This window comes from Acomys minous (assembly GCF_964271855.1).
Source record: "Acomys minous genome assembly, chromosome: 5".
In the NCBI taxonomy this organism is placed as follows: Eukaryota; Metazoa; Chordata; class Mammalia; order Rodentia; family Muridae; genus Acomys; species Acomys minous.
Genome location: NC_140494.1, coordinates 90727997 through 90740898, shown reverse-complemented (window position 1 = coordinate 90740898; position 12902 = coordinate 90727997). Strand labels below are relative to the sequence as shown.

General features: G+C 40.1%; 1 protein-coding gene across 6 annotated transcripts in view; it reads right to left on the bottom strand.

Moving 5' to 3' along the window:
- Positions 1-12902, bottom strand: part of OPCML (opioid binding protein/cell adhesion molecule like) — a 1121617-nt gene that overhangs the window by 112750 nt on the left and 995965 nt on the right. For all 6 annotated transcript variants that reach the window (XM_084781321.1, XM_084781324.1, XM_084781323.1 and 3 more), the window contains one exon: positions 3765-3890. In XM_084781321.1, the coding sequence (XP_084637447.1) occupies positions 3765-3890 (126 nt within the window). The remainder of the gene's footprint in view (positions 1-3764; positions 3891-12902) is intronic.

Below are 12902 nucleotides of genomic sequence, written 5' to 3'. Positions count from 1 at the left end.
ATGTCCTCATTTCTGCCAGAGACAGAATTCTGTCTAATAATGGGTAAGGTTGGATGCAGGCAGAGTCGACGGCCAAACTCTGCCAAGACAGGCTAAGCAAGTCCTCAATATTTCCTTCCTCACAAATATGTCTGTCAGATATATTGAGCCAGAAGGCTAAAGATGATGCTCCAACATTATAGAAAGTGTTAGGTGACTGTTCAGGCAGTAAACTGTTTCGGTCATTTTTCCATTTTGGAAGCTGCTAACCTGCACTCAAGGTTCAATCAGGTATTTAAGTTTTATCCCTTCTCAAGTCTCTGATGGGTTTGAAGATCAGATAGTTTAGTCTTTCAATTAAGCTTAGTAAGTTAGCACTTAAGATATTTTTAGATCAAGATAGATGTTTTAAGTTAATAGATATGAGATATGATAGATATTAATCTCCATTCAGAAATTTAGGCCCAACAAAATAGGAAAGATGTTTACTTCAAGTTTGCCAAATACAAATGGCCAAATCACTATGAATGTAACATTTATATAATTCTTGATTGTCTCATGGTTCTTCCTGCTGTAGTAGTTTATTGTACTCACGTGTAATAATATAAATATATATGTTAAAAAGAAACATTTAAAAATCTGTTTATGTTTACATTTTATTGGATATTTCTCTAAAGCTTTAGATCAACTCCCTAACATCGAGTAGAACTCAACATCTTTTAAACAGAGAAGACACTGAATCCACCCAACAGATGCAGATTCAAAACTTGAAAACCCAGCAATCTTTTAAAACTTCAAAAACAAAGCCTTCAGTTGAACTGCTTAAATGTCATTGCAAGAAGATAAGCAAAGGCAATGACAACCATGGAAGCTGGTGAACCAGAGGCCCGGAGACAAAGCCCTGCTCACAGTGGAGAACAATCCGGAAGGGGGAAAGAGCACAAGCAACATTTAAATTTAGAGTTTTCTGACACTGAATTGCAACTATTACACTATATAAAAGTTTGCGAAATGAATGAATCTCTCTTTTTTTTCCCAAAGAGTAACTCTTAGAAGTGTATCATTAGAAAGAACTGCTTCAAAACACTTACACAAAGTAAAAATGCTTTTTACAATGTTTCCAGGCGTAGAGAACCATATAGTGGGGATCAAATAAGTATATTCTGGGACTTAGAGCATTTATAAATACATCCAACTTTAGCAAATGCATAAAAATTGGCCTCCTGGTTAGACATATTCTTATTGATCACATGAAGCCTAAATTCTCTCTGGCTTTAGACCAAAGTCACCTGGGGCTTGTGCCTCTAGGGTCTTAGAAACTGCGCTTGCACCTGGATCAAAGCTAAGCTCTGCGATGCCCACTGTGTGTGTGCTTTAATGTTTTTGTTGATGGTATAATAATAAATTTTTAGGTTTCACTATCTGTAGTCTTTATAAAAATTTTAAGCAGCTCTATTAGCATTATCTTCCCTAGAAATAGTCGGAGGTGGAAATGGATGTTCTTAGTTTGCTTAGAAGAAAACATCACTGCCCAGGTGATGCTTCTCACTAACAAACCACCTCTTCTCTGAAGTCACTGATATGACTGACGTCCCAAATTGGAAAAAGATATCAAGAGATTATTTCTTATATGCCTACATACTTCAAAATTTATTAGAATCTAATTTATGCTCAGAATTTAGTTTTAGTGTAAAGTTATATTGATTTTGACTTATTTAAAACTATTATAACTATTATTTAACGCAGGATATGGAGTCTCCCCACCCCCCCCATACAGTGTTGCAGTCAGTGATGGCCTAATTCCACCCTAAGTAGTTGATGACCTGGCTTCTGTCACTATGCACTAGTGTTTCCCAGTCTAGAACTGATCTATTTAATTTTGAGATTCATCCATTGTGTCATGTGACCCAGTGGTTGATCCTTTTAGTTGCTGAACATTGGATTATTGTTTGTATTTATCTACTTGCTTTTAGTGTTTATGTGGGCTTCTTGTATCCTAAACTCTTGTGAATGAAACTAGTACAGTGTGTGTGTGTGTGTGTGTGTGTATGCGTGTGTGTGTGTGTGTGTATAGTGTATATGTGTGAGTACTTGCAGTTTATGTTAAGTATATGTTCCACTTTACAATAAAATGCCACATTTCTTTCCATAGTGCTTATCTAGTTTCAAATTCCAAAACTTACAAGGCTGAGCTTCAGAGGCTCAGGTTTTCACCAACACTTGCTATTATCCGTCTAGTTTTGGTCTCTCTAGTGGTTCTAGTCATAGTGGTATCTCACTGCGGTTTGATTGTCATTTCTAGGATAATGATGTAGGGTATATTTTCATGTGCTTTGTTGCTGTTCATACATAAATATTATTATCATTCATAGGTGAGTTGTTAGGGCTGTGTACTAGGAATCTTTATATAGAGTTGCTATCATTACTTTGTTTGAAATCAGAACATTTTTTCAGAGACTCGACCTTTCGATGATTTCTAGTAATGTTTTAATGGAAATGGGGTCTTTATAGAGGCAATCAAGTGAAAGAAATGAACAAGTAAGAAGTGATGGTTACTATGATCCCTACAGGATATTTCTAATCTCCTTATAAGAGGTGGAAGTTTGCACCAACATATAACTGAATGCTACTGATGATAAAGGTGGAGATAAAAGAGACACACTGACAAATCAAGTGTACCCAAGACTGGTAGAAAATCACCAGGAACAAAAAAAAAAAAAAAAAAAAAGGGAGGGGGAGAGAACATGGGACAAATCTTCCCTCACAGTTTAGGAAAGGAATTCCCTTGGCAACACCTTGAACTTTGACACACAGCCTCTAGTAGTAGGAAGAAATACATTTCCATTTCAGTCATGAAAGTTTTTTTTTTTTTAACACTAGGCTAAGATAGCCCTGGGAAAATCAAGCAAGTCTGTCATTTTTCTTTCCTTCTCTGCCTTTCTCAAGGTTACTAAGATTTACTCCCTTGCTTTCTTTTAAATGTACCCTTTTTTTATATCACACACAAGCATATGTGTATTTTCCCACTCATTGGTTTCACGTTTGGATTTCCCAATGCCCGAGGGAGCACTTGATTCTTGCATAATCTCTAGAATCAGTCACGTTTCTAGCAACAGTATAATATATCAGATGGCTCTGTGCCCATCCTTGAAAGTTCAAGTTGGAGGAAGTTTTGTTTCCAAGGAGATACGGACCCACGTCCTCTAGATTTTCTTCCTCCTAAGTCAGAGATGATGGTAAGTGATATTGTAACGCCAAATACTGAGCCCCCAGCAAGGCCATGCCCAGTGTAATCCCCTCTCCTACTGCCCTTCTTCCCTCAGGGAGAACACTTTGTGTTCAAACCCAATGGGTATTGTTCTGCACAGCTGTCCTGAAAGTGCTGACTCAGGAGGCCTTTTTCTATTGCATGGACAGCAGTGCCAAAGTTCCAGACCAAAGGCATGGCACCAACCTCACCCTCCACCATAAGAAAGGACTCACCCATTTCCACAGAAGTTGTTGTCATCAATGAAAGCCACTCACATACTCTTCCTTTCAGTTTGGAATCAAAAGCTTTATAAAGTCATGAGAAGGGCTGAGAAAATTTCTGGCAATTTCTTATACAAATTGCATTCCTGGCATTTGTTACTCAGCAGTGGATACATAAAACAGATTGCGCGCGAGAGGCTGCACTGCCTCGTCCACAGACAGTGCTAGTTTCTGGTTGCTGATGTCTCTTTTGCATGAGAACCAAGCAAGTCTTTAATGCACACTCTCAAAATTTTTCATGGTAAAAACCTTACCCTTGACTGACAGGTGTCTCCATGTCACCGTTGGTTCTGGTCTGCCAATTGCCAGGCACAGCAGGGTCACACTGCTTCCTTCATTCACGGTAATGTCTGAAGAGATGTTCATTATCTGGGGAGGAACTGTAAAGAAACACAGGGGAGAAGAAAAAGTTGAGGTTGATTCTTTGTGCTTAAAAAGAGCTGTCAGCTCACAAATTTTGATATACCATATTATATAGCTGTATGATGAATATAACTTTAATCCCACTTGGCTTGTGTTGGCAAAGATCTGGTAAATGACACCATTTACAGAACGTCTCTAATAGAAAAACTCTTTGCTGTGCCCTGTTGAGATACCTGGCAGGTGTGTGTAAAATTCCACTTTGTTTGTGTTGGCAAAGATCTGGTAAATGATACCATTTATAGGATGTCTCTAATAGAAAAAAAAAATCATTGCTGTGCCCTGTGGAGGTAGCTGGCAGGAGTGTGTATGGTGGCAGCCTTGGCAGAAGATCTGATGATAAGGGTGTAATCGTTTATTCAATTAGAGGCAAAGTCAAAGGTAAAACATGAGTCCCTGCAAGAGCCCCTCCTTACCCACAAACTCCTTCCTTCCTTACACGGTTCCCAGTTACAGGAATGAAAGAGTAATTAAGCGTTCATTTCCTACAAACAAGAAAGATATTCACGAAACAATATGCAACCACCAAATGCAGACAGTTTCCTTTGATCCATCTGACCTTCAGACTCAAATTTTGCTGTTTTTTAAAGTTTTTGTTTAAGAACTTTATACATACAATTAAAGTGTTTTGATCAAACACGTGCTCCATCACTCCTCTCTAATTTCTCCCCTACTCTTGACCACTTTTCCCTTTAAGTTCATGTATTTTTTTTCTCGTTTAAAAAAACTACTGAGTCTGTTTAGTGATCTCTTTAGATGGATGTAAGATCATCTACTGGAGCATGGAGAGCCATTTAGGGGCTCTATCCTTGAAACAAAGATATTATCCCCCTCCTAGTTGGTGTCAATTATCAATAGCTTCTCAATTAGTAGTGGGACTTCAGCCACTTTCATTTCAAGGTGTACAAGGTTATGATGGAAAACAGTTTGCCTGGTGTCACTCATTGCCTTTGGCTCTTACAATATTTCCATCCTTTCTTTGGTGATGGTCCCTGAGCCTTGGAAAACAGCGTTATGATATAAATATTTCACTTAGAGTTGAGCACCCATAGTCTCTTAGTCTCTGCATATTAATCAGTTGTGGGTCTCTATGCTTACTATTATGCTAATTATCTACGGCTAAAAATAGGCTTCTCTGACTAGTGCTGAGGAAGTCACTGATCTACAGATAGCAAGATAAGAACATAGGGCCAGTTTTTCACTTCGTTCCTTTAGTAGAACAATAATATTAGGTTTTCCCGTAGGGCCTATAACCTAGCCTGCCATTTTCTTCTCCAATGAACAAACAGTGTCGGGCATAAATTTTGTCTTGTGAAGCAGAATTCAAATTCAAATGGAAAGTGATTGGTTCCTTCCATAACTTTTGTGCTATTATTTCACCAATGGGTATATCTTCTTAGGTCAGCTACTGTAGTTCACGGGTTTCATAGCTGGGTAAGCCTGTTGAATACTTTTGCCCCTTGGATTGTACATAGAGTCTTCAAGTACGATGGAAGCTAGCCAGTAGGAAAGAAGCTGTCAAGTAGGTCAGTACTACCTTGATTTCTCCATGTTCTATGATGCCAGGATGTGGTGTCTTCAGCAATAGGGTCATACCATGCAGTTCTAGAGGATAACCAAGAAAACCAGCAATAGCCTGTAGTGTTTTTTTATGCGAGGAGGGGGATCTATGACCCCAATGACCAGCAAATCAAAAAAGAGTAGCCTATACCTGGTACTTGACATTTTATTTGGCAGCATGTAAGTGTCTGGGAGAGTCACTGTCCCACCATTATAGGGTAATTCTACTTAAACTCCTTTGCCATGTGTGCATGTATATATTTTGGAAGACTCCTACAGTAGCAGGGCTTTATATAGCATTTTCAGAGGTCTTTCACGTTAATTATCCCTCCTCATACTCACTCCCACTCTACCTTCCTTTCTTTATCCCATTTAACCCTTTTGTTCCTTTATTACCATTCCATCCTCGTATTCTTCTCATTTCTTCGCCCCCAAATTCTTACCTATCCTTTAAAACTCTGAAACTTTTTCTTAATTTTGTGATTACTATTATTTGTATTCTCCGTGAGACCAACAAAGCAAGCGTCAACCTATCCATCACTGTTGTCATCTTTACAGTGTATGAATGCTCCTTTGGTTTATGTTGGGGTTGTGACAAAAAAGAAACATATATTAAATTGAAAATATCATTAAATTCAAAATGTACTGAATGTACAAACCAAAGCTACTGAGCATCATAGCTCAGCAGCCCCACACAACATGAAGGATGGGCGTATTCCCTTCTTGAGTGTGTGGCTCATCTGGAGCTGTGATTCACTGCCTCTGTCCAGCACAGTGAAAGAGTTGCATACCAAATAACATTAGCCTTGGAAAGAACTCAAATCAAAATTTAGATCAAGACTCCTACAATATTAGAAACACTTTTGTACAGTTGTAAACTTCGGGAATTTTTAAATTTAATTTATTTTTTAAATTTATTTTACGTTTCTTGAATGTCTATGATTGACACTTGATTCACCAAAATCCCTTTCCTCCCCCCAGTAAAATAAAACAAACAAACAAACAAATCTCATCACAGAAGCTGTAATGTATCACGCAGTATAGCCTTTTGTCCACATATGTTTATTTTCAAATGTTCATTGCTACTAGTCATGGGTCTGGTTTGAGGCCGACACTATTATTACCAGATCCTCACTGGGACTGCTGTCAGATATCCCTTTGTTGCTGTGTGTCAAGGAGATTCTTAATCTTTGAATCTGTAGGTCCGGACCCTTCATGTGTTCCAACAGGTCATACATGGGGTAGATGTTGGGGTGAGCTCCACTCAGAGCCGTGGATCAGGGCCTACTCCCTTATCCTCAAGGCACGGCCTGCTCTTTCATTCTCATGTCATCGTGGCAGGGCCAGCTCTCCTGCTCCCATGTCCTTAGGGCAGGGATGGCTTACCAGCTCCCTTGTACTCAGGGTAGGGCTGAATCTCCTGTTCCCGTGTCATCATGGCAGGGCGGGCTAACTTCAGGAATTTTTAAAGAGAACCAGAATAAGCCTGGACCTACTTGTGCTATCAATTGAATGTATTTTTAGTGCTATGGTATCTATCCCGTCAATTAGATGCAAGGAACTAGAGTTCAGCTTCTTACTTACTGTATGGTCTTAATCAGTACTCTGCTTTCCACTGTTTGAACACAGATGCCTCACCGGTGAACTGGTAGTTCTCTGCTGTGTGATTTTAAGTGTTGTCTTACCAGAGTGTTTGATGCAAAATAAACACTCAATAAGTATTGGCTACTATGGCCGTGACAAAAATGCTGCTGCTGATTACAATAAAAGCATTGCACAGTTGCTTTCCTCTCTTGTGCTGGGATGATGTCTATGGATCTTAGGCACTTCAGGACACTACATGACTCCTCATCTTACTCCCTAACCTGGTTGACCATCTGGCCTTAATTATAAACTTCACAAAAAGCTCAGGATAAGAAAATACCTAGATCCCACCTCACCTCTTCTCATCATCATTTTCTACTTGGGTTTCTAATCAATTCTCAATGGACCAGTACAACAGACACTCATTTGGATCTTTGCCCTTGGTCTCTCTGCACGTTTGAGGCCATCTAATCTACCCTTTCCATGTAGCCAGCATAACCTTTTGAAGCAATAACGCAAACACTCTGCACCTCTACCGACTCTTGTGGCTCTCCGTGGCATCCAGGTGTAGCACTCCAGTTCCTCTGTGGAAATGGAGCCTTTGCAATCTGACTATAGCCACTCACACAGTGCACCCCAGATCCTTACGTCCTCGAATTGTGTCCTGCAGATCGCCATGCTCTTGTATCAGGGCCCAGGTACCTGAAAGGCTTTTCTATTCCTTCTCCTTCCCCATCCCCTGCCTTTATACATACACTTGGCTCATCTTTAGAGGACCACTAAAATACTACCTTCTTTCTGATGCCTCCCCTCATGTGGCCCTAATAACTGACTTCCTGTGTCCTCTGATCCATGCCTGCCTCAGGACGGTGACAAACTATGTTGCATTGCAGCCACTGCAGCACCCTGTCTCTTTTCCTAGGGACCAATTGCATAAGGAAAAGTGGCATTCCTGCATCTTGGACTTGGCATCTGTCAAGGGCATGTGCCAAATTCTTCTCTGAGAGAAGGATTCAGACAACAGGCCAAGCAGAATTCCAAAGCAAAAGGAGGGAGGCAAAGCTTGGCATAACAGCTTTTGAGTTCCTTCCCCCCCTCCCTTTTTTTAAAGGTCATTAGAATCAAAAGAAAGATTGGAGAAAGAAGAGGCACCAAACTACAGTCATGTGGATTTACTTGTATTACCACTGTAATTATAAATTATGAATTATCAAATGAACAGCTGAATCGCTGGTAGATTCTAAACCACTCAAGACATTTACAGCAGAGAATTACAGCTGAGGTTCAGTTCTGACAATTGTGCAGCCTCCAGTTTCACACTGCTGAGACCTCACAGGTAAGACTTTTCAAGGAGAAGCCATAAGTAACCAGCAGAACATTTGTGCTCTTAAGGGAATCCACATTAGCAAATAAATAAAAATTGCTTAGCTTATAAATCTGCCATATTAGGGGTTATTTCTGCATTAGGAATTGCCCTGAAATTTCAGTGCACATATTTTATCAAAATACACACTGGAAGAAAACAGTGTACTTTCCAACTGTACTGCATACTCTGGAGGAAATGGTTCTGCCTGTTTTTCAGTATTTTAGCTTGTTAGAAAAAAAGGTCTGGGCATAGAAATGTCAATACATGTTTTCTCATTCCTCTAAAGCAACAACTTCTGTACAGCTTCCAAATATTCTCAAAATAATATCTGCTTTAGCCAGAAATGCTAGGCCATCTTAAGGCCTCCTTATGAAGACTCCAGGGTCTCGCTGGCAGGAATATAGACTTGTTTTAGGAAAGCACAGTTGTATGCGTGTGTAGCAGGTGACTTAAGAAGGCACAACCATGATACCTTGGGGTGGCATTCCCGTCATAGCACTCACTGTAGAGGTGCCATTTTTCACTGCCATGGTCTTTCTTGTGCTGGTTCAAAGGGAACAGAGAAAATGGTACTAGGAAGAGTAGGTGCTGATTTAGTATGAACTCTGAAGTCCTAAGTGTCTAGTCAATTTCACTCATTAGAAACAAGCTTCCTGGAGTGAACGGCCAAGGCAAGCCAGACAGCCCCACTCTGGCTGGCAGCACTGTCGTTCCCAGCACATAAGGAAGAGAATGTCACTGCCTCAAAGGAAGAATGATAAACTCAGATACAAGCACGTGGATAGCCAATAAGGCAGGAAGTGAAGTGATTTGGAAGGCGAAAAGTCCTTTTGGGTCTCAGTTATGAAGCCCTTGGCAGCCAACATCAGTGTCTAACTAGGTGTTCAAATAGTTTTACACATTAATGGTCTCATAGGAACCTAAAAATTATGAGAAAACTAGAATAAAATGAAGAACTGGGGAATAAGAGAGTCCAGTAAATTATCCCAGATCACATATATTTTTAAGTTTTTATATTTTTAATAATTTATTCACATTACATCCCAATTGTAATCCCTCCCTCTCTCCTCCTGTTCCCTCCCTTCCTCCCTCTTTCTCCGTATCCTTCTTTCCTAGTCATCTGAAAGGAGACTTCCTCCTTTACCATCTGACCCCTCATTAGGATTGCCTGCATCTTCTACCTCTGTGGCCCAGCAAGGCCACACCACCAGGGGGAAGTGATCAAATACCAGACACCAGAATCTATGTCAGAAAGCCCCTGCTCCCCTTATTACGGGAACCACATGAAGACTGAGTTGCCCATCAGCTACATCTGAACAGGGGGTCTAAGTTTCTTCCATGCATTGCCCTCGGTTGGTGCATTAGTCTCTGCAGACCCCCTGGGTCCCAATTTGTTGGTCTCCTTATAGAGTTCCTGTCCCCTGTGGATCTTTCTATCCCCCACTCTTCCATATGACTCCTAGTGCTCTGTCCAAAGTTTGGCTATGAGTCTTAGCATCTGCTTTGATCCCTTGTTGAGTGAAGTCTTTCAGAGGACCTCTATGGTAGGCTCCTGCCCTGTTCCCTCTCTTCAACTGCTTCCAGTGTCTATTCTATTTGCCTTTATGAATGAGAATAAAGCATCCTCCACAGGATCCTCCTTGTTATTTAGCTTCTTTAGGTCTGTGTATTGTAGTGCAGTTATCCTGTATTATATGGCTGATATCCACTTATAAGTGAGCATATACCGTGTGTGTGTTTCTGGTTCTGGATTATCACACTCAAGACAATTTTTCAAGTTCCATCCATTTGCCTGCAAATCATTTTGTTTGGTTTAATATCATTAATTACCTAGAGACAATATGTCCATAAACATTTACTATTCAGTTTTCACAGCTTTGCACCCTTCTCCACGGACTGTCCCTCACAGCACTTTGTAGAGTGAACCTCTTCTCCATCTTAGCTTCTTCACTCACTGCGATCGTTGGTAGCCTGAGCCTATCTTAGCCGCCCTTGTTTTTCCAATCCTGTACATGCTGTTTGCCAAAGGAATTGTTCAGTACTTCAGTTGTAATTTGTAAATCTGAATTGATCTTAGTAATATCATAAAGTTCTGTCCTTGCTTCCATCATAGCTTGAGGATAATAAAAATGCCACTTGGAAATAATTCTGTTCCTTCCTTCCTTCCTTCTTTCTTTCTTTTCTTTTCTTTTTTTTTTTTAAGACAGGATTTCTCTGTGTAGCCCTGACTGTCCTGGAACTTGCTTTGTAGACCAGACTGGCCTTGAACTTGCAGAGCTCCACCTCTCTCTGCCCCCAAGTACTTGGACTAAAGGTGTGTACCTGGCCATGGGACAGGGTTCTTTCCTTCCTTCCTTCAATCCTTCCTTCCTTCCTTCAATCCTTCCTTCCTTCCTTCCTTCCTTCCTTCCTTCCTCTCTTCCTTCCTTTCTCCCTTGCTTGCTTCTTTCCTTCTTTTTCCTTTCTTTCCTTGGGGTGGGGAGTAACTTCAAGTGCTTCTCCTTTTAGAGAACAGACCTCTGTTCAATGCCAATAAGTATGTGTGACAAAGGAGTTTATATATTATGTTACTGTTGATAAATAGTCAAATAGACACAGAGAAATGAATAATAAATTTAATTTGAAATGCCCAAGCTGCACGAAGAAAATGGTAGGGCAATAGACTGTAATAAAAGGATTACTGATAATATGTTTTCAAGTCCTACTTATAGATAGTTTTGTTCTTTCCTGCTGGTGGACCAAGGCTCTGATATTTTTTTTCACTGACTATGAGGTTTCTGATTTGAATGTGAAATTTTTTCCCATAAGCACATGAATGTGAATAGGTATGGGCTAATGGCACTGTTTCAGGTTATGTAACCCGTGGAACATAAATCCTGGTCAACCATAAGGTGGGTCTCATGGGTTAAAGCCCACCCTGATTTCCAGCATGAGGTCTATTCTTCCTATCCACCAAGCAATCCCAGTCACTCTGTCTTCTCTCCATGATGGATTGTGCCTTTCAAGCAATTCCAACCTTGTGACATTCTGACAGAAACACTGTCATCTATAAAATTCACACAGAAGAACTGTGTATTCAAGTTACAGAAACATCATTAAAAAGAATCTCCTGTTTTAAGTATGTTTATGATTTTGTGTTGGGCTGCACTCGCAGCTACCTTGGGACACAAACGGCCCATTAGACACAATTTCTTGGGCCAAAAGAAATTCTGTGTCCTTTAAGTTGTTTCTGGCAATGTAAGAAACATAACTGATTATGGTGGATGACAACAGGGAATTCACACAGGTTTACAGACTGCTCAGTGCATATAGTAGTGACCATGATGCATCTAGTTAATATAATTTGTAGGCAGACAAATGAACAGACTACAGTCAAATATCCTAAAGAATGGGTGGGTTTTTGAGTGTTTTTGCATTCTTGGCTACCACGAGCTATGTACACAATCTCAGTACCTATGTCATGGCCAACTGCCATTAGATACTTCAAATGTCTTCTGGAGCTTGGCCATTCATCTTCAAAGGCACAGTCATTGACTGTGCTGGCAATCTTATCTTCTGTTGCTTAAAATAGTACAAAAGTATAGTCATATTCTACTTATTATTACCCTAGACACCAAACTCTGTACATGCACCACAGTTACTATGAAGACCTTGCTTTGGTCCAAACCCTGCAATATATACCCCTTGCCCAGAAGACACGAAGTGAAGTTCTTGGCAGAATTTATATGCTCAGTTTCAGTCAGTCAGTCCACAGCATAACTGGTAGTCTCCTTAATAGTGTATATTTCTGGGCTGTCATTCTCATTCTGTGATGTTCCATACAATACTCTCTCTGTCTGGAAAATACAGTCCTGTTTCTGTGCCCCAGGACCAGTCATCCTTCAACACTTAACTAAGATAACAATTCCTTTATGATGCCTGAGTTTCTTTCCTCTTCCCTAGGCATTCTTTATCATACTGCTTACCTTTGCAACTGAACTGTCTCAGAGCCAGGGTCTCTTACATCTATCCTCGCACTGCTGTTATACAAGACAATGTCTAATATGTAATGGTACCTCCTTAGATTGTGACATGTAGATGAATGGGTTCTCAATATAAGCATTATTTATAAAGTGTATCAAGTGTACCCTACCCTAGAGACCTGATGTTTGCTCTTCAGTTGCCTCTCCCTGATATACTCAAGGCCTTAGGCTTCTGATGTAAGTTTTTCTTTTGGGATCAGTTTTAATGGAGTCTCTGCTAATGACTCTAGCTCTGTCTGAACCACTTGCCCAATTCAGGCCCTTTTGTTGCATTTATTGCCTTAACATTCACATTTTCCTCTGTGATATTTGCAGTTTTGTGGTTATCTATTCAGTGATAGGACCTGTTTGTTTGTTAGCAAAATGGACCTCACACTCAGAACCGTGCATATCACATAATAAAAACTTGTTGAATAAGTAAATACCTACTGTATACCTAC